This window comes from Labeo rohita, chromosome 19, assembly GCF_022985175.1.
Source record: "Labeo rohita strain BAU-BD-2019 chromosome 19, IGBB_LRoh.1.0, whole genome shotgun sequence".
NCBI lineage: Eukaryota > Metazoa > Chordata > Actinopteri > Cypriniformes > Cyprinidae > Labeo > Labeo rohita.
In genome coordinates, this window is record NC_066887.1 from 29,208,538 (window position 1) to 29,235,958 (window position 27,421).

At 33.9% G+C, this 27,421-nt stretch overlaps 1 protein-coding gene across 2 annotated transcripts in view; it reads right to left on the reverse strand.

The window, feature by feature from the left end:
- khdrbs3 (KH domain containing, RNA binding, signal transduction associated 3) overlaps positions 1–27,421 on the reverse strand; it is a 176,564-nt gene that overhangs the window by 55,875 nt on the left and 93,268 nt on the right. For both annotated transcript variants that reach the window (XR_007829869.1, XM_051137536.1), the window contains exons 2-4: positions 26,925–27,043; positions 9,508–9,624; positions 2,520–2,666 (exon numbers count right to left, since the gene is read on the reverse strand). Coding sequence is in view for 1 of the 2 variants with exons in the window: in XM_051137536.1 (XP_050993493.1) it covers positions 2,520–2,666; positions 9,508–9,624; positions 26,925–27,043 (383 nt within the window). In the remaining variant the exon portion in view is untranslated. The remainder of the gene's footprint in view (positions 1–2,519; positions 2,667–9,507; positions 9,625–26,924; positions 27,044–27,421) is intronic.

The following is a 27,421-nucleotide window of genomic DNA, read 5'->3' on the forward strand; positions in this document are numbered from 1 at the left end:
CATGAATCTGCAAAGCGCTTAACTTTGCCAAGTTTATGTATTTCTAGGTAAATTAGGATATTCAACAAAAAAGGACTTTATTTTTGCAATCATATATTGTAAAATCATTTTTTTTTAAGTTCTAAATAAAACAAAGATTGTTGAAGTACTGTTTCAGCTTTTATAATTAAAAAATTTCAGACGTACACTACTAGTCAAGTTAAAGTTTTTTTCAAGTTAAAGCCTGCATTTATTTGATTAAAAATACAGCAAAAGCTGTAATATTGTAAAATATATTTACTATATAAAGTAGCTGCTTTCTATTTGAATACATTTTTAAAATGTAATTTGTTCCTGTGATCAAAGCTAAATTTTCAGCATCATTACTCCAGTCTTTAGTGTCACTTGATCCTTTAGAAATCATTCTAAATTGCTGATTTGCTGTTCAAGAGATATTATTATTGTTATTATTATTATTATTGTTGTTGTTATTATTATTATGATTGATATTTAAAACAGCTGAGTACATTTTTTCAGGTTTCTTTGATGAATAGAAAGATCCACGGATCAGCATTTATCTAAAATAAAAAGCTTTTGTAACATTATACACTATACATTCAAAAGCATTTAAAAGCTTCTTTCCCAATATATATATATATATAGAAATGATAGAAATTAATACTTTTATTTAGCAAGGAAGCTTTAAATTGATCAAAATTGATGATAAAGACATTTATAATGTTACAAAAGATTTCTATTTCAGATAAATGCTGTTATTGGGAACTTTCTATTCATCAAAGAAACCTGAAAAAATTCTACTCAGCTGTTTTCAAGATAATAAATGTGTTTTTTTCTTTTTGTGCAGCAAATCAGATTATTAGAATGATTTCTGAATGATCATGTGACTGGAGTAATGATGCTAAAAATTCAGCTTTGAAATCACAGGAATAAATTACATTTTAAAATATATTCAAATAGAAAACGGTGATCTTAAATAGTAAAAATATGTTTTTTGCTGTACTTTGGATCAAATAAATGCAGGCTTGATATTTTAAAAACATTAAAAACATTTTTGACTGGTAGTGTAATTCAAAGTGCTACTATTTTAATATCACTGATATAATATAGTTTTGTTTACTTTTATTTTAGTTTTAGTTTAAGTTTTAGTGAGTTAAAATAGAACTCCACAAAGGAGAACAACAACAATTTACAAAAAATTTACTCACCAAGATGTTCATGTCTTTCTGTCTTCAGTCGTAAGGAAATTTTGGTTTTTGAGGAAAACATTTCAGGATTTTTCTCCATATAATGGACTTCTATGGTGCCCCGATTTTGAACTTCCAAAATGTAGTTTAAATGCTTTAAGAAGGTAAGAAGGGTCTTATCTAGTGAAACAACTGATCATTTTTTTCGGAAAATAAAAATTTGTATACTTTTTAATCACAAAAGCTCATGTAGCACAGGTTCTGCGATGCGCGTCCACGACACTATGTACTATTGAATCATGTCGAAAGGTCACGCTGAACTACAGACCCAGTGTTTACAAAGCGAACTCAGACGTGATTCGTAGCGTCGTGGTCGCGCATCCTAGAGCCTGTGCTACATGAGCTTTTGTGCTTAAAAAGTATACAAATTTTTATTTTTCTAAAAAAAACGACTGATCGTTTTGCTAGATAAGACCTTTCTTCCTCAGCTGGGATCATTTAGAGCCCTTTGAGGCTGCATTCAAACTACATTTTGGAAGTTCAAATTCGGGGCACCATATCAGTCCATTATATGGAGAAAAATGCAGAAATGCTTTCCTCAAAAAACATAATTTCTTAACAACTGAAGACAGAAAGACATGAACATCTTGAATGACAAGGGGGTGAGTAAAGTATTTGTAAATTATTGTTCTGGAAGTGGACTTCTCCTTTACGCTGTCAAATACACAGAAGTTTATGTTAAAAACACACATGAGTTACAAAAAACAATTGGTTATGTCTGTGAAAGTAAACAGCTGAGAAAGAAATCGCATGTTTATATTAGATTTGTGTTGCAGGTGGGTAATATACAGTAAATAAATCAATAAATCCACAGTTTTTTGTCTCCTCTAAGGCTGGGACATCAAATAGTGTTTTGTGCTCATCTGTGCAGCCAAACACAGAACAGTTAGCATGCTCTACTCGAACTTTCGCCATGGTGTTAGAACTAGTACACTGTTGTCAGATTAAGGGGAGTTAATATTATAATAATAAGATCCCCTCACGGGAGCAGCGAAATCTGACGTGCTCCTTTTTTTTGTACATGGTTGCAGAGAAAGGCTTACCGAAACAAAGTTACCGGGTTGTTTTTTTTTTTTGTTTTTTTCACATTTTATGGGTTGGTAGATGCACTGGGGACCCAGTTATAGCATTTGAACTTGGAAAAAGTCAAGTTTAATGTGTACTTTTGGTCTGAAGGTAATAAATGCTGCAATCAGAACTTGAAAGATGCTGAAGCTGATGCTCAGTCTGTTTAGATGATGTCAATTACACCCTTACACATGAAACAAGACTCACCGGAATAAGGAATTTTTTGATCTCCTCCAGAGCGTGACCCATTCTGGCATACGCTTCGGCAGGCGGTGCGAACACCTCGATCAGCACATGGAGATCTTCGTTAAGGTGATGATACTTTGCTTCTCCGCTCTTTCGCAGTTCTTCTTCCTGTTAACCGACGAGAAAAGAAACATTTACACACATTTGCACACTTTTGCTGCACTAGTTAAGGTACAGGAATCAGAAATGTTGTTTTTTTTTTCTTTTTCAGAAAATACTTTTAATTAAAATAAATAAATAATTTAAAATGAGAAGATGTTGACCTTTTTCCACTTTTGAAATGTCACGTTCAGGACACTGAAGATGTAAATAAATAAGCTAAATTAATAAACCACACATAATAATTATTCCATGCATATTCAATTCAATTAAAATGTAAATTTCATATGCAAACACATTAACACTGGGCAGCATGTGTGTGTAGAGGGGGGGTTTGTATCCAGCACTGTTAGCTGGCGCAAAGCAAAAGAGCAATTTAACAGGAACCGTGAGACAGAAACATGGCAAGAATTACATCAGCCCACCTGTCAGATGCACAGATGATGCCGCTTTATTTTAAAAGCAGGGTGAGATTTTCATTCAGCACAGCTTTTCGTTGGAGAGCAAAGCGAGCTGTTATACGTGTGTGTGCGTCTCCTGTGCTTCCTCTGATGTCATGCTGTTAATCTGGTCTCTTTAAGACAGTGGCTGTTATGCAAATGAGATGCTAATTTCATCCACAAATCTGCTGTTTACTGAAAGAGGTCAGCTTAGTGCAGATATGCTGAGGTAAGGGAGCGTGCGTGTGCATGCAATGACAGTAGGCAGTGGTTATGATTGTAGACGAGTCAACTAGTTGTCCAACTAGTAAGGTTTACTATGTTTACATGACTTTTTATAGGCTTGAGATTTATATATGTCTCAGCCTTTTTAAACATTGTCACTTTAGTTGCACTTTTATGGAGTGTCATCCATTATTTTTTACAAATGCAAATAAAACGTTTCACTTTCAAAAAGTGTCTTAAAACTATTATTTATTTAAACAATACTGTATTGTTATTTATTTAAATATTATTAATTTCAGAAGCAGAGCAAGTAGTTTTTATTTATTTGGAATAATATGCACTATTTAATTTTTTAAATCCAGGAACTTATAGTAAGGAAGTAAAAGTATCAGTTTTGATATCAGTCATATTTGTATGGTATACAACTTTGAAGGCTTGTTTTGGCTACAAATTTAAAAAAAAAAAAAAAAAAAAAAGAATAGAAATTGCAAATTTATGTCTAACAATTCTGACATTTTTCTTGCAATCCTGAGAAAACAAGAATTGTGACAACTTGCAGCTGTGAGATATAAACTTGCAATTGTGAGAAAAAAGTCAGTATTGTGGGATCTGAGAAAGTTCCAATTACCTTTTTTATTTTGTGGCAGAAACAAAAATAAATAAATAAATAAATAAATAAATAAATAAATAAATAAATAAATAAATAAAAATAAAATAAAATAAAATAAAATAAAATAAAATAAAATAAAATAAAATAAAATAAAATAAAATAAAATAAAATAAAATAAAAAATAAAATAATACAAACAGATTTGTGAGATTTAAACAGAATTCAGAGGGAAAAAATACAAGATGGGGAACTTGAAATTCAAAACAAAGTAAGAATTGTGGTATTAAAAAGTTGCAATTACCTTTTTTATTTTGTGGCAGAAAAAATAAAATAAAATAAAATAAAATAAAATAAAATAAAATAAAATAAAATAAAATAAAATAAAATAAAATAAAATAAAATAAAATAGATTTAAACCTAGAATTCAGAGGACAAAAAAAAAATAATTATAAGACGTAATACTTGGAATTCTGAGAAAAAAGTTAAGAATTGTGAGATTAGACAGTTTTGAGATATAACCTCAAAGGAATACAAGATGGAAACTTGGAATTCTGAGAAATAAAGTAAGAATGGTGGTATTAAAAAGTTGCAATAACCTCCTTTATTTTGTGGCAGAAATATAAAATTAAAGAAAAGAAAAGAAAAGAAAAGAAAAGAAAAAAAAAAAAAAAGAAAAGAAAAGAAAAGAAAAGAAAAGAAATGTATAGATTTGTGAGATTTAAACCTAGAATTTAGAGGTAAAAAATCTGAATTATAAGATTAAAACTTGGAATTCTGAGAAAAAAAGGAAGAATTGTAAGATTAAAAAGTTGCAATTACCTTTTTTATTTTGTGCCAGAAAAAAAATCAAATCAAATAAATTAAAATAATTAAATAATAATAATAATAATCAAATAAATATATAATAATTATAAATAAAATAAAATAAAATAAAATAAAATACACAGATGGCAGAAAAATAAAATGAAATGAAGAAAAGAAAAGAAAAGAAAAGAAAAGAAAAGAAAAGAAAAGAAAAGAAAAGAAAAGAAAAGAAAAGAAAAGAAGAAGAGATTTGTGAGATTTAAACCCTGAATTATTAGATGGAAACTTGGAATTCTGAGGAAAAAAAGTAAGAACTGTCAGATTAAAAATTAAATATAAATAAGTAAATAATTATAATAATTAAAATAAAATAAAATGAAATTTTAAAACAGATTTGTGAGATAAATAAATAGAATTACAAGATGGAAACGTGGAATTCTATGAAAAACGTAAGACTTGTGAGACAAGTCACAATAAATTTCTCTGTTGCAGAAACAAGCTTTAATGCAAAACAGTGCATGCAAGAGCATGTTTTCCACATTTATTGGTGAATGCACAGATATATAAGAAGTTTTCTAAACTGCTTCCAAAAAACAAGCTCTTGTGGGGTTTGGGGCGTGTATGTTTACTATCAACATCGTTTGATAAATTCTGTGAAATTCGTTTCTGCGAATTCTAGAACATCAAAGAGAATTATGAGCTTTAAGCAAATCTCTCCTCTCCGCTGTGGGCCGGAACTGCAGGAGAGTCTCCAAACCGCTTAAAACCGCGCAGGTGAGCGTTCCAGATCCAAACGGGCCAATTTGCGGCGCACAATTCCCCCTCTCTCGCTTTTCTCCACGGAGAGCTTGTTCACCAAAATCTGACAGGACCGGAGGAGTGCAGCAGTCAATAACAACACGCCCAATTAGTAGATAAAACCTTCCAGAACACCCTGAGCTCTGGAACAGCTGTCTGAAGGGAGAAGATTGCTGAACGCTGAATGTAATTGCGGCACGCTTATACATACACACATCAAAATCACCTGCGGCTGAGCTGTGCACAAACGGTCAGAAAGCAGAGCTACATGCACAAACTCTGCTGGGGGGAAATGTCAATAACTTAAAGGATACATATCGTCGATTTTCCTCAACCTTTTAAAAAATATTTTGCATGCAACACATTAGCCAATTACAGCCAGCTCATTAAGGCACAGTAGCAACAACAGCCTGTTCAAAATAAATAAGGTGAGAAGCTAAGGTGATTTTTTTAATGAATACTTTTACTCAGCTAGGAAGTACTAAATTGATAAAAAGTGACAGTAAACACATTTATAATACTTTAAAAGTTCAGAACTTTCTAATCATCAAAGAATCCTGAACAAAATAAATCATGTTGTCAAAAATTTTAATCAGCATAACTGTTTCCAACATTTATAACAATAAGAAATGTTTCAAAGCAGGATATTAGAATGATTTTTAAAGGGTCATATGACACTGAAGACTGATGATGCTGAAAATTCAGATTTGCATCACAGGAACAAATTATATTTTAAAATATATTCAAATAGAAAACAGTCATTTTAAATTATAATAATATTTTATAATATTACTGATTTTATTGTGTTTTAAATCAAATAAATGCAGTCTTGGCGAGCATAAGAGATTTCTTTAAAGGGGTCATCGGAAGTTCACTTTTACATGTTGTTTGAACATTAATGTGTGTTGGCAGTGCATGTAAAAATCCATGCATTGGAGGTTGAACATAACAGTCCAACCTCCAGGTTTTGATGGCGGAGCAGGGATGTAAGTTAGATATGAATTGAGCGATTGAGGTGTTGTGTTGCTGGATGTAATAATGAGCACAGTGGTCGTCATTTACTCCCGACATCTGAGCTGCTGAAGATGCAGTGGATTAAGTTTGTTTGTGAAGGGAATGCACCTCCTGATCTACATATATCCGTCTATGTTCGCACAAATCAATCATGATCTAGCTTCACTTACAGCAGAAGTGAGTATAAGGGGTTTTTTTTTTATGAATCTTTGCGATCACCTTTCCTAATAATGTGCTAGTTAGCAAGTTTAGCGGCTAAACACGGTTAAAATAAACAGGCTCGTCACTCCACAGACAGAAGAGAGGGGCGGGGCATCCGATGACCCCTTAAAAAAAAATTAAAAAAAAAAAAAAAAAAAAGCTGATTTCACTAGATTTTCAATATTTGCAGAACGTTTCTGGTGCTTAAAGCACATAAAACAATTTGTTTAATAAATTTTGTTTGTTAAAATAATACTGTATATAGATTTTGGACATCTTTATTTTATTTTATTTTATTACATTTTTTTGTATTTGGAATAATATACACTGATTAATTTCTCAAAATAAGTCCAGGAACTTGTACTAAGGATGTAAAAGTGTCAGTTTTGATTATCAAAATAGTTATGTCATATTTGTTTTGGCTACAAAAACAAAAACCAAAAAAAAAAGAAAAGAAAAGAAACAGAAACAGAAATTGCAAATAAAAAAAAGTCTGAATTGTAAGATTAAAATGTTGCAATTACCTTTTTTATTTTGTATAAAAATTTAAATAAAATAATTACATGATTATTTTACTTTACTTTTTTAAATTTTTTAATTATTTTTATACAAAATAATTAAAAGGCGATTGCAACTTTTTAATCTTACATTTCTGACTTTTTTCTCACAATTGCAAGTTTATATCTCACAACTGCAAGTTAAATGGGTCATCGGATGCCCATTGTCCACAAGTTGATATGATTCTTTAGGGTCTTAATGAAAAGTCTCTAATATACTTTGATTAAATCAAATCTTTAGCCGCGTTTAGTCGCTAAACTTCCTAACTACCACGTTATAAGGAAAGGCGATCGCAAAGATTCATAAAAAAAACCTTATACTCACTTCTGCTGTTAGTGAAGCTGGATCACGAATGATTCGTGCGAACCTAGACGGATATATGTAGATCGGGAGGCGCATTCCCTTCACAAACAAACGTAATCTACTGCATCTTCAGCTGCTCAGATGTCGGGAGTAAATGACGACCACTATGTTCATTATTACATCCAGCAACACAACACTTCAATCCCTCAATCAGAGATATTACTGTCTAACTTACATCCCTTCTCTGGCATCAAAACGTGGAGGTTGGACTGTTACAGCTGATCTGAGGTAAAATGCTCATGTCAATCAACTATGGTGGGAGCGGCCTCTGTCTGTGTGACGGCACAACGACAGGCATCTGAGAATGGCTCGATTTGAAAAAGGGGATATTATTTTTACAGATTAATTACAAACCACTGCATGGATTTTTATCATTATAGGGTAGATTTGTACATACACTGCCAACACAAATTGATGTTTAAACAACATGAAAAAGTGAACTTAGCATCCGATGACCCCTTTAACATGTCACTTTTTTTCTCAGAACTGTCAGATGTCAGAACTGAGACATTCATTTGCTATTTCTTTTTTTTTTTTGTCTTGTAATTCAGATTTTTCCCTCTGAATTTTGAGTTGAAATCTCACAAATCTATTTTATTTTATTTATACAACATAAAAAGTCATTTTAGTCTTACAAATCAGATTTTTTTTCACAATTGCAAGTTTATATTTCATAATTCAGACTTTTTTTCTCAAAATTGCAAGTTTATATCTCAGAATTGCAAGAAAAATGACAAAATTGTACAATATTAATTTGCCTTTTTTGTAGCCAAGTTCTATACTATACAAAAAATTATTTAGATAATCAAAACTGACACTTTTACTTCCCTAATACAGGCTCCTAGACCAATAAAATAAAATAAAAATGTATTAAAAATAAATAAAATAAAATAATAAAATAAAATAACATAAAATAATAAAATAAAATAAAATAAAATAAAATAGACTTGTAAGATTTAAATACTTAAAAGAGGTGTTTACACGACACCGTTTCCAACAAACAAATGGCAAACTTCACGCGTTTTAGTTATTCATTTACATGACAACAGCATTTTAGGGGCCTGACACAAACTGAAAACACAAACTGAAAACATTATTGTCTCATCATTTACAAGTAAACTTCCAAAACACAAATTTTTGAAAACGGTGACGTCATGCACATGCGTATTGCATGTCCAGTCTATAGGTATGTGTGTGACATCACCAACTACTGGCCTGGTATGAATAATACAGCGTTTTTAGTAATTTAACACGATCTGTGTGAATAAGGGTTTAATTTGACAACATTGTCTGTACATAAAGCTTTTTTCAAAAATTGCAAAGGAAAAACTTAGTTTTTAGTATAATCGTTAACATGAAAGCAAACCCTCATTGTATGAAAAATGTCCTGTTTAACTAAAAGAACGCCTCTGAATTACCTCGACAGCCAAAGCTGATTTACCGAGACGCTGGAAGAAGTAATCTGCTGTTTGCCAATAACCCCAGAAACCTGTCAGACTATATCTCTCTGTCCCTTTGTCTCCTGTGTTCTTTCTTTCTCCCTCTCTGACAGGACGCTGACGTTAGCATTTCTTTATGACATCGTATCCCTCTTTCCAGGTGAGGTGGGGGAGTGGAGCGGCCCATCAGCAACCATCGATCGATTCAATCAGTGGCGCAGCACACAGAAACGTGACATACGCACTCGAGACTATTCAGATCGCTTCTCACCCGTGACAGCGGAGACAATGAGACTATGTGTTGAAAGACGCAACAGAAAAAACGTCAGTTCCCGCCTCGTATACTCCGATTAACAACCCGGAGGAAAAAAAGGCTGATAATAAGGAAAGAATGAATACCTTTTCTTTGTCTCTCATGGATCCCTTGCCGAGGATGGACATCTTGGTCAGCGTGTCCTCTTGCAGTCTCTTTAATGAGTTCCCTCGAGGGCCCAGGAGTTTACCCACGAAATTAAACTAATAAAGAGAAAAAGAAAAAAAGAGTTTTACTTACACTTCTAATTACTATTCCTTAATACATAAGTTATGCAAAAGTATTTCCTCTGCAAAAGCGGTTAAACATTTATCAAAGCCACACACCACTATATTAAATACAGCATTTTTCTTGCCCACATCAACCAATTAAACGGCCCAGCTTTCATTTTCATTACCCATGATCCTCTTTTTTTCTGGTTATGCATGCTTTAATGATCAAATATTTTACTAAGACACTATACTTGCTTTTTTGTCCAAACTCTGAATTAGTAATTTGAATTTTAAATAAGAAGAAGAGACATCAAATATTTTTTATATAATGGACGGCACATTTCATGGTTTTTTTAGTTAGCTAATTATGGGTAGCTAAACTATTCAAATATCTAAAAATATTATATATACTCACTCTGTGTATATATATATATATATATATATATATATATATATATATATATATATAATGGTCCAGGGTCAAATATTTAGTCATATGGATATAAAACAAACAATATATTTTCTTTAAAGCTACTTTCTGTCTATTGATCGATGTCTTTGAATGATCTTTTCTCAGTAAATATTGATATATGCAATTAATTGTGATTATTAATATTTTATAAATGTATATAATGCATATCTTCTTTCTTTCTTTATATATATATATATATAGCATATTACTAATCAAAAATAAAAATTTTCTAGATTTACAGTAGGAAAATAAAATAAAATGAAAAGGTAAATAAAAATAATTATTTTATTAAATATTAAATAATTCTTAAATGACTCATATTTTAGTGAATTACATGACATACAGGTAAATTAATTGCAATTAATTGCATATATCCATATTTACTGAGAAAAGATCATTCAGAGACATCGACAATAGGCAGAAAGTAGCTTTAAAAGTCAACATATTGTTTGTTTTATTTCCATATGACTGAATATGTGACCCTCGATCATAAAACCAGTCATATACGTAAATTCTTTGAAACTTATATTTATACATCATCTAAATAAATAAGCTTTCTATTGATGTATAATTTGTTAGGATACAACAATATGGCCGAAATCTGGAATCTGAGGGTGCGAAAAATCAAAATATTGAGAAAATCACCTTTGAAGTTGATCAAATGAAGTTCTTAGCAATGCATATTACTAATCAAGAATTAAGTTTTGATATATTTACGGTAGGAAATTTATTTTTGGCTATTGCTACAAATATACCCATGTTACTTAAGGTCTACGGTCACATATAATTTCATCACTCAAACAAATTAAATCAAATAGCAACTGTATTTATTTTTATTGCACTTTTTAAAATGAACCACATGCTACATTTCCAGCCTATGAGGGGACAAAACCACAACGTTCCTCTTGACAGAACTGCGTCTGTGAAAGACGCTTTCCTGAATCACAAGAGACTCGAGATTTAAAACCCACACTGTTTTGTGTCACATTCGGATGGAAACAGATGACAAGGATCAAAGAAACACAAGACAGAAGAAAGAAAGAGAAAGAAAGGACGAGGAATCATCCTAGAAGGGACAAAAGAAAGGCGAAGCGTAAAAGCCGAGGAGGTGAGACGCTTTCTCTGCTGTTCTTGTTAAAGCGCTTCACCTGCGCATGCTGTCCAGGCTTGTTAGCTATCTCACCGCTGAACCCGCAGCGGAAGATCAAACCCTGCCACCCATGAAGACCTCTGAAAGCCACAAACACAAACGCAGCGCTCAGGTGACACATTCTCAAACTTTCTCGGCTACTTTTTCAAAACAGAAAGGCTTGACTGAATCTGGCAAAATTCGAATCCCAGAATTAGCAGAAAGAGCAGAGTGGTTCTGGTTTTATACAACCTTTGTGGCAGGATGGATGCATACAGCAGCTATTTTCTCTTCTAAAATTCAACTGAAAAAGCACAAAAGAGACAATTGTTTACATATACTATCAGTTGAACGTTTTTGAACGGTAATGTTTAATGTTTTTTAAAGAAGTCTCTTCTGCTCACCAAGCCTGGATTTATTTGATCCAAAGTACAGCAAAAAAAGGAAAAATTTTGAAATGTGTTTGCTATTTAAAATAATGGTTTTCTATATGAATATATTTTAAAATGTAACTTATTCCTGTGATTACAAAGCTGAATTTTTAGCATCATTACTCCAGTCACATGATCCTTCAGGAATTATTGTAATATTTTGATTTGCTGCTTAAAAAAATCGTTATTATTATTATTATTATTGAAAACAGCCGAGTAGATTTTTTTCAGATTTCTCTGATGAATAGAAAGTAAAAAAAAATTGCCTGAAATAGAACAAATACAATTTTATTTCAAATAAATGCTGAGCTTAGAATCTTTATATTCATCAAAGAATCTTGACAAAATGTGTTCACTCTTTTAAATATTAACAATAATAATAATAATAAATGTTTCTTGAACGGCAAATCAGCATATTAGAATGATTTCTGAAGGATCATGTGACACTGAAGACTGGAGTAATGATGCTGAAAATTTCCGCTTTGATCACAGGAATAAAGTACATTTTAAAATATATTCAAATAGAAACCTGTTATTTTAAAAAGATAAAAAATATTACAAATATTTCAATTTCATTTGAAATTTCATTTCAATTTTTTTTTTTTTTTTTTTTTTTTTTTTTTTTAACTGTACTTTGGATCAAACAAATGCAGGCTTGGTGAGCAAAAGAAAAAAACAAAACAAAAAAAACAAACAAATAAGGTTTAAAAATCTTACTGTTCAAACACTTTCGACTGGTAACGTATAGTAAGATGTATTTATTTAGCTCAGATCATTTGTTCTTATAAGAATAAGAAGAAATGTTTAAGTTCAGAGTGAGAATTATGACTTTTGAACGCAGACTGGTATCTGAGTGAATTTAAAAACAGTTCAAAGTCTGTTTCCACCACAGGATAGAAAAAATTATACTAAAACATGCAACTTACAGAATTGTGAATAAACTAAGAATTTCTTGTGAATAAAGAATTCTGAGAGGAAAAAAAAAAGAATTGTGAGAGAAAAAGTTGCAATTAACTTTTTCTGAGTTTATCTTGCAATTCTAAAAGAAAAAAAAGTCAGAACTGTGAGATATAAACTTTAAATTTCAATAAAAAATGTCTGAAACAAAAAAGTCTGGAAACAAAAAACAGAAAAGCAAAGAGTCAGAATTGCAGGACATAAGCTAAAAAGTGAGATGTTAAGTTAGAACTGCAAGAAAGTAAGTCTGATTTCTGAGTTTATATTTAGCAATTCTGAAAAAAAAAGTCTACACTGTGAAATATAATCTCAGAACTGCAAAAACTATTTTATTTATTTTTTAACTGTGTGGTGGAAACAGACTTCAATATTATAGGGACAGTCCACCCAAAAAAATAAAAAATCTCTCATTATGTATACTCAGCCTCACGTCATTCCAAATCTGTATGACTTTCTTATCTGTGGACTATATTTTGAAGAATGTTGGTAACCAAACAGTAGTAGGTCCCATTGACATTCAAGCTCCTTTTGTTACTGTTGCTATGTTCAAGAAGCCATGCTGCTCTCATGCCACACATCATGTTTTCACACAGTGAAAAATACATTGTGGAGCAAAGAGGAAACTGACATTGCACCAACAGACAAGACAGAGCAGATCTCTGGCTTTTAAATGTAGTCATTCTTTAGCAAATTCAAACAATAAGTATAGTTTTGTGGCTCTTTAATGTGTCGTGACAGATCACTGTAGTGCCTCAATTCAAGCTGCACATGTGATTATCTCTTCCGCTTCATAGCACTAAATAAACACGAATAAACACCAGAAGGAATCTTGTTTCAGCTGCGGAAAGACGTCAATACACACTATTTTTCAAGTTCAAATCCACCGACGTTAATCTACTCTCCTGTCTGGTTTGTTTGTCAGACAAAAATGGCAGATACAGCATTATGATTGGTCAGATCACCTGTCAATCAAACTCCCTGTGAGGGGTCAATTGAGATGTCTTCTGAAGCTAAAAGACATATTTTTCTTAGTAGAAACGTCTGAGAAGAAAACTTTTAGCAAACCTTTCCATTTGCTATTAATATATAATCTCACTGATCTCCTAAAGAAACAACTGAGATGCTAAAAAGATCTCATTTGTGATTTTTCTTTCCAGTGGGAACTATGATTTGAGAACAGACTAATCCTGATACTTCGGGACATAATCATCTCACATTCTTTGTAGCATTGACAGTATGCAAATTAGCATCGAGTTGATGACTATAATGTCACAGGGGACACAGCAAAGAGGTCATGATCTTACATTCAAACACCATTACTAAATCTCTGATGCTTGCAAGATCATTCACATATGCCATATATCCATATACTTTGAATATTTTTTAAAGAAGCTCTATATATAACCTATATCAAACATAAGATGCATTTCTGCTTTACATTTGCATTACATGTCCGTAAGTGTCCCTGCGGTGTGATTGTCATTCCACAAGCTGGATTTTAAAAGTGCGCCATGTTCTGCTGCTGATGGCTGTTTGTGGACTTGCTTTCATTAGATGCCTGTTATTTACAGAGGCTTTTGTTTGGCTGTTCTTTAATGGTGTAATCTGATGATATTAAGGCTTGTAAATGACAGCGTGGGCCTTAATCTGGACATTAAACACAACACTGAGCTGTGTGAGGATTTACGGAAAGCTCTAAAGCTTTTAAACACACCCCAACACACACACACTGGCCTCTCCTCGATATGCACAAATATAGAAATGCTGAAATCTACATGCCATGGAAAACATCTGATGAAAAGACAATAAATACATAAACTTTAAAGGAGAAGTTCATCCAAGATGAAAAGAAATTATGTTTTTTGAGGAAAACATTTCAGGAATTATCTCCAAAGAGGACTTCAGTGGTGCCTGCGAGTCCAAAAAACGTCCAAAATGCAGTTTAAATTCAGCTTCAAAGAGCTCAAAACGATCCCAGCCGAGGAATAAGGAAGGGTCTTATCTTGCAAAACAATCTGTCATTATCTAAAAAAAAAAATAAACGTGTATGTACTTTATAACCTCAAATGCTTGTCTTGCCTAGCTCTGCCATGCGCATGCGTACTCTGTATAGTCCGGGTCAATACATCCCATCTCGTTTTCTCCTTCAAACCACTTCAAACTCATCCTATATCGCTGCAGAAGTACCAACCCAGTGTTTGAGTCATTCCACAAAACCAGTATGTTTTGGACTTACACATTTTTAGATTGTTTACCAAAATGTATTACTTTTCTGAACACCCCACAACATTAATGACATATTTAACTTCCAGAAAACCATATTTTTCCCATCTGAGGCATCAAATCCCTAATATTATTGGTCATTATTTTAAGATATGGGCACTATTAGTCTTCAACCCCATTACGGACACTATGGGAGCTCTCTGAATATGATTATAAAATGTATTTATATTGAAATCAGCATTTTCCATTAATCAGATGTCCCTCATACTAATTCAGTATTTGCAAATATAAAAGTTACAGAAAATCTTACACTTGCTTTACTAAAGCCTGACATTTTGTGCAACCTCATCATTTTTGATCAAAGAAGTGGTTTAACTTCAGAATTTAAACTAAATTCAGTATTCTTAAAGGAGAAGTCCACTTCCAAAACAAAGATTCACATAAAATGTACTCACCCCCTTGTCATCCAAAATGTTTTTTTTACAACTTTCTTCAGTCGTAAAGAAATTATGTTTTTTGAGGAAAACATTTTTCTCCATATAATGGACTGCTATGGTGCATGCTATGGTCCTATGTTTTGAACTTCCAAAATGCAGTTTAAATGCGGCTTCAAATAATCCAAAATGCGATTGCAAATGATCCCAGCTGAGGAACAAGGGTCTTATCTAGCGAAACGTTCGGTTATTTTCATTAAAAAAATACAATTTAAATACTTTTTAATCTCAAATGTCTTGCCTTTCTCTCCCTGAACTCTGTATTCTGACTCAAGACGAAAAATTCCAATCGTATTTTCTCCCTCAACTTCAAACATCATTTCAAAATCATCCTACAACACTGCAGAAATACAGACCCAGTCTTTGCAAAGTAAACATGCAAAGAAGATCAAACACCCTTAACAAAAAAGGTAAAACAGTGATATAGGACCATTTTGAAGTTGAGGGAGAACATGAGATGGGAGTTTTTCGACATACCCTAACTGTCATGAACCAGAAAAAAACAGTTCAGGAAGAGTAAGACAAGACAAGCGTTTGACATTAAAAAGTATATAAATTGTATTATTTTTATGAAAATAACCGATCGTTTAGCTAGATAAGACCCCTCTTCCTCGGCTGGGATCGTTTACAAAGCCGCATTTAAACTGCATTTTGGAAGTTCAAATGCGGGGCACCATATCAGTCCATTATATGGAGAAAAATGCTGAAAGAAAGACATGAACATCTTGGATGACAAGGGGGTGAGTACATTATATGTGAACCTTTGTTTTGGAAGTGGACTTCTCCTTTAAGATTGCTCTAAACATTTCAGACTGAGTTCTACAAACATTAACTTTTTCATAAACTTAAAAAATAATTAATGAAAATGTAAGTGTGACAGGGTTGAGAATAGGGTAACAGGGTTGAAGAACGTAATGAGGCTGAAGAGACAAATACATCTTAACATATAAATAGTTGTTTTTTACAGCTTTAACATGGACATTACTACATTTAACATATGCATGTGGTATAAGACTCTTGATCAAATATAATAATTAATTTAAATTACTGGATAACTTCATCTCACAACCCTGTTATGATCAAATAAGTAACGGGGTTGTGATTTTTTTGCTCTAAATGGCCACTGCTCTAAATGTAGTGAATAACAGGAGAGCACATGACATGCATGATATTAAGAAAACACTGTGTATTGTTAAAATATCAAAGATAATTTTGACAAGTAAAAGTTTTCTATCTTCATTTGATGTAATGGGGTTGAGTCGTTAAGCTTTATTGACCTGGATTACACAGAGTGCGCATGTGCATGACGGAGCTAGACAAGATGAACATTTAAGGTTAAAAAGTATATAAATTATTATTATTATTATTATTTTTTTTAGAAAATGATCGATTGATTTACTAGACCCTTATTCCTCGGCTGGGATCATTTAGAGACTTTTGAAGCTGCATTTAAACTGCATTTTGGATGTTCAAACTTGCAGGCACTATTGAAGTCCACTATATGGAGATAATTCCTGAAATGTTTTCCTCAAAAAACATAATTACGACTAAGAAAGAAAGGCATGAACATCTTGGATGATAACAGGGTGAGTACATTATCTGTAAATTTTTGTTCTGGATGTGAACTTCTCCTTTAACAAAGGTTTGACATGAAGAGATGGAGAAAAGGCTTATTTCACAAGTGTTTTCAACTTCAATCTATAAAATGAAAAATGTGTGCTACATTTTTGCATGAGTGAGTGTGAATCCACCCATGCAAAAGTCTCTCAGTGCAAATGCACAGGATTTTTTTTTTTTTTTTTAATCATCCACAAGGCAAAACTAGTCTCTTAGAAAGGTAGCAGCACAGCTCTCCTCATCAACACACGATTTGAGGTGCAGGATAGCAAATTTTAATAATTACAAATTAAAAGCCCCAAGTATAAGCAATAATACAAGTGATGCTTGACTTGGCAAGTTTTATTAGTTTTTAAAAAGATCTACCCAGCCTCTTGAAAATATTACTGTCTCGCGACAAAAATGCAGCTTCAAAAAAAAAGGGGGGGAAGATAATAACCGTTATCTGATATAAGCGCACAAAATGTGTGCGGCTTTAGGAAAATAAGTGTAGGCTTATAAGAAAGGCACAGGCAAAATGGGCTAATAGCTCACAGGCAAAATTTTGATATCCCACCATGACATTCATTATGAATTCATTTTAATTGCAGATTACATCAGGTAATGGGGCAATTTACAGATTGTTCGGCTGATAGTGTCCTGACGCTGACGCTAAATACATACGGTATTCACTCCATTTTTTCTCAAACGCTTTCAAAAAGATCTTAGAGATCCATGTGTCAGTTATTACACTCAGTTTAGTTTTTATGGAATATCTGTCTCGCTAATAAAGCTCTGTTTGTTTAGGATACACAATGAAGTGTCTGAGACGAAAGTTGGCACATGGATGGCTTTTCACTTTGGGTCTCACTAAACAGCTTTTACAATGAGACTGACCTCACAGGCAGCTGTCAGAGACAGGCACAGTGACTGCAGAGACACACGTTTACTGTTTTCGGGGTGGGAAAGACATAAAAAGGCTAAAAAGGTTTTGGTAACACTTTCACTTGAAGGAATAATGAATCTAAAATTTTAGATTTACTCAACCTCATGTCATTCCGAGCCCAAATGCTGTTATTTTCTCCACAGAAAAAGAAAGGATTTCTGAAGAAACCTTACACATGTCTACAAAGACAGCTCATTCATAACACTATTGAAAAAGTGTCAGAAAAGTAAATCTTACAACTGCACAGCTTTGTAAGAGTTCTGAAGTCATACAATAGATTTGCGTAAGAAATAAATCAACATTGAGCGTGTTTTTCACTGGAAATCTTTCCCTCTTTTGCAGCTCTCAAAACTGGCACATCATGTTGCGAATCTGAACCGAACTCAAATGAGGGGCTTTGGAGGGGAAAATTGTCAGTAAATAACTTGTTGATCACACAATTGGCTATGAACAACTTGGAATATATACTTACTTTGTTCAGAAATTAATACTTTTATTCCATAAGGACACATTAAAAAGATCAAAAGTGACATTAAAGACATTTCAAATGTTCCAAAAGATTTATTTTTTAAATAAATGCTGCTCTTTTTATTCATTAGAATCCTGAATAAAAGTCACCATTTCCAATATCAATAATGAATGAGCAGCAAATCAGCATATACTGTAAGAATGATTTCTGAAGGATCATGTGATACTGAAGGCTAATGATGCTGAAAATTCAGCTTTGCATCATAGGAATAAATTGTGTTGTAAAACATATTCAAATGCAAACCTATTATTTTAAATTATAATAATATTTCACAATATTATTGTTTTTACTGTATTTTTTAATCAAATAAATGCAGCCTTAATGAGCAGATAAGACTTCAAAAATGACTTCTAAACTTATAAATAGTACTGTAGCATCTCAGAATAATAAAACTACTTACTTTTTTTTATTAAAAAACTGCATAAACTATAATAGTACCTGAATTATATTATGACACTATCAAAACATTTGTTTAACCAACTTGACCAAACCTACATTTAAGCTCAACCAATAGTGTGAATTTGGGGCGGGACTATCTGTTTGATGACCAATGGCAGACTGGTTGAAAAAAAAGAAGGCAAATTTAAAGAAGTAGTTCACTTCCAGAACAAAAATTAACGGATAATTTACTTGTCATCCAAGATGTTCATTTCTTTCTTTCTTCAGTCATAAAGTAATTATGTTTTTTGAGGAAAACATTTCAGGATTTCTCTCCATGTAGTGGACATTTACAGTGCCTTCAAAGGGCTCTTTGAACAATCCCAACCAAGGAAGAAGGGTCTTATCTATCGAAATTTTCTAAAAAAAAATGTACAATTTACATACTTTTTAACCTCAAACGCTCGTCTTGTCTAGGTTTGCATGAACTCTGTTTTTTGAGGTTAAAAACTTCATAAATTGTAATTTTTTTTTAGTTTCACTAGATAAGACCCTTTTCCCTGGCTGGGATCATTTTGAGCCCTTTGAAGCTGCATTTAAACTGCATTTTGGAAGTTTAAACTCGTGGGCACCATAGAAGTCCATTATATGGTGAAGAATCCTGAAATGTTTCTTTACGACTGAAGAAAGAAAGACATGAACTTCTTGGATGACAAGGGGGTGAGTAAATTATCTGTAAATTTTTGTTCTGGAAGTGAACTACTCCTTAAAATTTGCCTTTGCCTTTTTCAACCAGTCTTCCATTGGTCAGTCAAACAGATAGTCCCGCCCCAAACTCACACTTAAATGTAGGTTTGGTCAGGTTGGTTAAACAAATGTTTTGACAGTGTCATAGTATAATTAGGATACTATTATAGTTTATGCAAGCGGGTGAGTACTTTATCTGTGAATTTTTGTTCTGGAAGTGAACTACTCCTTTAAGACTACTGCCACGAAAATGACACACTTCACCTTTATTAAACACTTAAAATGCATATTCATTATTCTCTAATACAAACCTGTTCTTTAATCCCAATGACCGGCGACCATGTCCTCACAAGACGAAATTAGCCAAGAAAGTGTCCCTGCCTTGTAAACATGTGTCCCATAAACGAGGCTAGAGGTGACGTCTGGGAGTAAAACTGTTCCAATCAGATTCATCACACTCACCCTTCAAGCTCTCGCTCTCCTTCTCTACATCCACCTGTCAGACTGGACAAATTGAATTTGTCTTCCTCCAGTAGCTCTCTGAAGCTCTAAACAGCGCATTAGTGTCTACAGTCATCAGAGCTGTCAAAGGCAATCTGTTTAGTGTGACGCGGGGCGACGTGAGTAGCCACGCCGTATGACATTACACTGGCGCGCGCACTCCGCCACTGATAATTGCTTTATTTGAAGTGGCCGATCATTACTGCTCTAACGCTGAGGGCTCATGTACCCTGACATTCCTTTTAGCTCTGAGATGAAGTTTCATTTACAAGACCTGACGTCCCCATCTTTTTTTTCCCCTCAACAGTCTAAAACGCATCGCTATGACAAACCTGAAGTCAACAGCAAACGCCCAACACTGAACGGTGGGAGACGCAGGTTGGAGCTTGTGTTAATTTAAACAGAAATTCACATAGCATGGTATTTATATAGTACTCCAAGGTACTTCCAAAAATACCATGGTTTTACCATGGTACATGTCCAAAAACCATAGTAGCACAACAGCACTTTTTGATAAATGTACAGTACAAAATGATTACATTTACAAAACATATGATACCTCCATAGTATTGTGGACGTGTACCATGGTATTACAATAGAAAAGGCAATGGTACGTGAATTTTAGTGCCATGGTAAATTTTAATAGCATTCCACAGCATTACAATGACCAAAATTTGTTTTTGCCCCCATTTTTCATGAGCTGAACTCAAAAAAGACTTTTTCTATGTACACAAAAGGCCTATTTCTCTCAAATATTGTTCACAAATCTGTCTAAATCTGTGTTAGTGAGCACTTCTCCTTTGCGGAGATAATCCTTCCACCTCACAGGATGCTGATTAGACAGCATGATTATTACACAGGTGTGCCTTAGGCTGGCCACAATAAAAGGCCACTCTAAAATGTGCAGTTTTACTGTATTGGGGAGGTCCGGGGGGGTCGGGCTCAGAAAACCAGTTAGTATCTGGTTTGACCACCATTTGCCTCACGCAGTGCAACACATCTCCTTCACATAGAGTTGATCAGGTTGTTGATTGTGGCCTGTGGAATGTTGGTCCACTCCTCTTCAATGGCTGTGCGAAGTTGCTGGATATTGGAAGGAACACGCTGTCGTATACGCCGATCCAGAGCATCCCAAACATGCTCAATGGGTGACATGTCCAGTGAGTGTGCTGGCCATGCAAGAACTGGGATGTTTTCAGCTTCCAGCAATTGTGTACAGATCCTTGCAACATGGGGCCGTGCATTATCATGCTGCAAAATGAGGTGATGGTCGTGGATGAATGACACAGCAATGGGCCTTAGGATCTTCCCTGAGACAGTTTCTGACAGTTTGTGCAGAAATTCTTTGGTTATGCAAACCAATTGTTGCAGCAGCTGTCCAGGTGGCTGGTCTCAGATGACCTTGGAGGTGAAGATGCTGGATTTGGAGGTCCTGGGCTGGTGTGGTTACACATGGTCTGCGGTTGTGAGGCCGGTTGGATGTACTGCCAAATTCTCTGAAACGCCTTTGGAGACGGCTTATGGTAGAGAACATTCAATTCACAGGCAACATCTCTGGTGGACATTCCTGCAGTCAGCATGCCAATTGCACACTCCCTCAAAACTTCTGTGGCATTGTGCTGTGTGATCAAACTGCACATTTTAGAGTGGCCTTTTATTGTGGCCAGCCTAAGGCACACCTGTGCAATAATCATGCTGTCTAATCAGCATCTTGATATGCCACACCTGTGAGGTGGATGGATTATCTTGACTAATGAGGAGAAGTGCTCACTAACACAGATTTAGACATAGAAAAAGCACTACCATGTGTTTTAGGCAAGGTACCATGGTATTTGGACATGTACCATGGTACATGAATTTCAGTATCAGTATTAGCACCTGACACCAGGTTTTGTTGCCATAGGTTATGTTGCCACATAACCTTTTGCAAGGTTATTATATTCACAAACCATGGTTTTTAAATAGTACAATAAGGTACTTTAATGAATACCATGGTTCTACCATGCTACATGTTTAAAACCTTCATAGTACCATGGTACTTTCTGGTAAATGTACGGAATGATTACTCTTACAAAACATGGTACTACCATTGTATTTTGTATATTTACTATGGTAATTTCATATAAAAACCTACATGGTACATGGATAACAGCACAATGGTAAATTTTAAGGTATTACAGTATTAGCACTTGGCACCATGATATTATGTTAATGCTACAATATTTTTTGTAAGGGTAATTATATTCACACACCATAGTATTTAAATGGTACTCCAAGGTTCTTCAGAGAAAACCAGGTTATATGTCTAAAAACCATGGTACTGTAAATGTACTAAACCATTACACTTTGAAAAAGTATGGTACTACCATGGTCTTTTAGGCATAGTACCATGGTAGCACCATGTAAAAACTATAGTAAATGAATTTCAATACTATAAAACATTAAGAATTAACACCTGTTACCATGGTATTATCCCACCACAGAACTTACTAATTATTACTCATGAACTAATGCATCAAACCACTTCTGTGCCCATGATGGACAGTGGGAAGAGTTTGGCAGGCAATCTACCATAGTCTGTGTTTAAAGCAATCTGCTGATCATCCAGTTACAGCCAGAGACTCTGGAACAGAAGACAATTATATTCACAACACTGCAGCGCACAAACGCATCCTCCAACTAGATCATTCGACTCACTGCACTGTGACAAATTTCATACTGAATAGATAATAATGTCATTATAAGGTCCAGCACAGAGCCAACATGCTCCATGATCCACAAACATCTCCAGGCCACTGTGGGCTCCTGTGGGTGCTGGCGTCTGGAGTATAGCTGGAACTGTGTTTAATAACACAAGCTGACATTTGGGTTTGAGTAATATTTAGACAGTGTAAAGGTCTGGAAGGGGACTCAATTGAAGCATAATGATTCAGTTAAAAAAACCTATGACCCAACACAACCAGTGAGACCAAACCCAACCAGAAAAATAAAATAAAATAAAATAAAATAAAATAAAATAAAATAAAATAAAATCTTTGCAAATTAAAATATTAAATATAAATACCTAAAATAATTATATATTTTTTCCATTAATTACAAATCCAATCCTGATAGAAATGCAGGTCTTTTTAGTCTCAGATTAGGTATCAGACCTCTACTATGGGTAAAAAATGAGAATAGTGTGTGTGTGTGTGTGTGTGTGTGTGTGTGTGTGTGTGCGTGTGTGTGAGAGATATTTTACCCTTCACAGCACACTCCCTCTGGGATCCCAGAGCCCATTTACAAACCCTCTTCAAAAAATAGCTCACACGCACATTATCACTCTCTGAATGTGTGCACACACACACGGATGCTCGAATACATCATATATAGCTGCACAAAAGTCTGTATATGTGCACAAATGTATGAGGCTGCAGACGGCCCATCTGTCCTCATGTTAGGAGCATGAATTGTTCATCTGTCCAGAATCCATTTGTCATGAAGAGGCCAATTCACTTGTTGTAGCTGGATTTATATGCTACCACTATACAGTAAAACCTCAAGTCAGCTAAATTAATGGGAAAAACATTGGTTCTTGCAAATATATGTGACCCTGGACCACAAAACCACTCATAGAAACTAAAGAAACTAAATCAATAATTTTGACCCATACAATGTTTTGTTGGCTATTGCTACAAACAATCAAGGCTGCATTTCTTATATTATCAATGAAATAGAAATATTAACAGTTTTGCTGCTTATTTAGTTTATATATATATATATATATATTTTTTTTTTTTTTTTTTTTTTTTTTTTTTTTTTTTTTGGTGAAAACTGAGATACACTACCATTCAAAAGTTTGGGGCAAGAAAAATAAAAAAAAATAAAGAAACTAATACTTTTATTTAGCAAAAATGCAATAATTTGATCCAAAGTGACAGTAAAGACATTTATAATGTTACACACTATTTCAAATAAACGTTGCTCCTTTTTAAATTTTCTATTCATCAGAAAATCCTGAAAAAAAAGCATTAGCAGCAAAAAACTGTATCAACATTATACAATAAGAATGATTATCAATAACTGAGTACCAGAAATAACTGATACTAATTTAGCATCAAATCAACATATTAACATGATTTCTGAAGGATCATGTGACACTGAAAACTAGAGTAATGATGCTGAAAATTCAGATTTGCATCACAGGAATAAACAGAATTAAAAAAAAATATTCAAATAGAAAACTGTTATATTGTAATATTTAACAATTTTACTGTTTTTACAGCATTTTTTGATTAAATAAATGCAGCATTGGTGAACATAGGAGACTTCTTTCAAATACATTTTAAAAATATAAATATTCCAAACTAAGATATATATATATATATATATATATATATATATACATATATATATATTCATTTATTACTTATACAGAACATATCAGTAGCTCAGTATGAAAATAAAAGTGAATGGAAATGGAAATGATGATTATGATTGACAAAAACATGGGCACATGCCATTTTCCTTCCACATGTCCTGTTCGTTTGCTCATCTCTTCTGTCACTGAAATGCCTCCTCAAACAATCATATAAACACGCTATTCTAATTATCATCTAATACCCTTTCACTGCCCTAAAAAAGCTTTTCCCTGAAAAGAGTCAGACATCTACACCTGCTGCTTAAGTTTCTCTGTTTTTCTCATTTCTCCTGCTGTTTGTCGCTCTTTCTCTCTCCCAGGACGGAACGGTGTGAATTAAAAACCACGCAAACAAAGAAGCCCATTAAATTATGTTGGGAGTACTACCAAAGCACAGACTAAATGAGGTACAGAAAGAATTGCTCCTCGTGTGTGAGTCCTTTGGGAAAACAGCGGGAATATGCACACGTCACACGAACACACGCACACGCGCTCGGTGGTATGATAATGTGATAGTCTGCCGTCAAGGTCACGCTCACCTCTACGTCTGCGAAGGGAGCAAAAATCATCAAATAACACACTCAACAGCAACAATATGGAAATTAGGACCATTTGCTGAAATCACCCTGTGCATGCTTCAATATCAAACTCATGTTCATATTAACATGTAGCTGTGCTGTGAAGTGCTTTTCATCTTTTTGAATGACTGTGGTCTGCATGTATAGTGAAGTGCCGGCATGTGGACTTGTGTGATAACATGTTAAACAAATGAAAGACACAAAGGTTATCAGCTGTGAAAAAGACGTGACAGAATTTCTGTCATCCAATTTACATACGATATCTAATTACTCCACAATATAACGCTGCATATAGAAAATCATTTTGATTCTTAATAAATTAGCGAAAGATATTTATAAAATATTATGATCAGTAAATGATTTCACCAGCACTGCAACAATATTAAAGGAATCAGTCATTCAAAAAAATATACTTAAAAGAGAAGTCAACTTCCAGAACAAAAATATACAGATAATGTACTCACCCCTTTGTCATCCATGATGTTCATGTCTTTTTTCTTCAGCCGTAAAGAAATTATGTTTTTTAAGTTTTAGCATTTTTCTCCATATAATGGACTTTTATGGTGCCCCAATTTTGAACTTCCAAAATTCAGTTTAAATGCGGCTTCAAACGATCCCAAATGCAGTTATAAACAATCCCAGCTGAGGAAGAAAGGTCTTATCTAGCGAAACGATTGGTTATTTTCATTTTAAAAAATACAATTGAAATACTTTTAATCTCCAATGCTCGTCTTGTCTTGCTCTCCCTGAACTCTGTGTATTCTGACTCAAGACAGTTAGGGTATGTCGAAAAACTTTAACTGTATTTTCTCCCTCAACTTCAAAAATCATTTCAAAATCATCCTACCACCTACCGACCCAGTCTTTGCAAAGTGAACATGCAAAGAAGATCAAACACCCTCAACAAAAAAGGTAAAACAGCGATATAAGATGATTTTGAAGTTGAGGGAGAACATGAGATAGGAATTTTTCAACATACCCAAACTGCCATGAACCGGAAAAAAACAGTTCAGGCAGAGTAAGACAAGACGAGCCTTTGAGATTAAAAAGTATATAAATTGTATTATTTTTATGAGAATAACCCATCGTCCTCAGCTGGGATTGTTTACAACTGCATTTGGGATCGTTTAAAGCCGCAAGTTCAAAATCGGGGCACCACAGAAGTCCACTATATGGAGAAAAATCCTGAAATGTTTCCCTCAAAAAACATAATTTCTTTACGACTGAAGAAAGAAAGACATCTTGGATGACAAGTGGGGGAGGACATTATCTGTCAATTTTTGTTCTGGAAGTGGACTTCTCCTTTAACCCCTCATCCAAGATGATGAGTTTGTTTCTTCATCAAAAAAATTTGAGAGAAATTTAGCATTACATCACTTGCTCACCAATGGATCCTCTGCAGTGAATGGGTGCTGTTAGAATGAGAGTCCAAACTGCTGATTAGTCCAAACTAATCCACACCACTCCAGTCCATCAATTAACATCTTGTGAAGTGAAAAGCTATGTGTTTGTGAAGGTGTTTTAACTTTAAACCATTGCTTCTGGCCAAAATACCAGTCCACAATCCATACCAATGCTCCAGTAATAAAGTCTATACCCTGTTATCCTCTCACATCAAAACCTCACCCACATATTTGTTAAGGACTGTTTTTTTCATGTAAACAGTGTTTGATCAGTGCATATTTCTCTCCTCATTCAGTTTAATCATGGATTTGTTTCTTACAAACACACAGCTTTTCACTTCACAAGACGTTAAAATTGATGGACTGTAGTGGTGTGGATTACTTGTGGATTATTGTAATGTTTTAATCAGCTATTTGGACTCTCATTCTGACAGCACCCATTCACTGCAGAGGATCCGCTGGAAATCTGTTCTAGATGGGTTTAACTACTTTATCCAATTGTACTTACTTTGGGAAACTGTTTTACAGGGATCAAAACCTTCTGTCCCAGTTTCATGTTCTTGTTGATGACCACATCGATGAACTTCTCATCCTCTTTGTCTTCATCCTTCTGAACCTTTTCTATTTCTGTTAAGAGAGACAGAGACAGAGAGTTTGTCAAATCGTTATCTAGGTAGAATAAAGGTTTATCCGTGTGAATTTCAGGTTCAGATAAGCTGAGATAACAGTCCTGCCATTTGCCCGATGTCATTTGTACCAAGCGTATTTTGACTGATCAGTGGACTGTGAAATAGCTTCCATTGGCCACACTGTAATTCAATTGGATGTGCTTATAATCATATCTGATAGACATTTCTCTGTGATTGGTGGATATTTCTGTTGGTGAGGCAAGCGTTGGCTGATTAGACATTAAAGTGTGCAAATGAGCTCTTCGAACACGCACAGAAGTCTTTGTTGTTGTGGAACACAGTGGGGTGCTGGGATATTAGTCACATTAATGAGTTC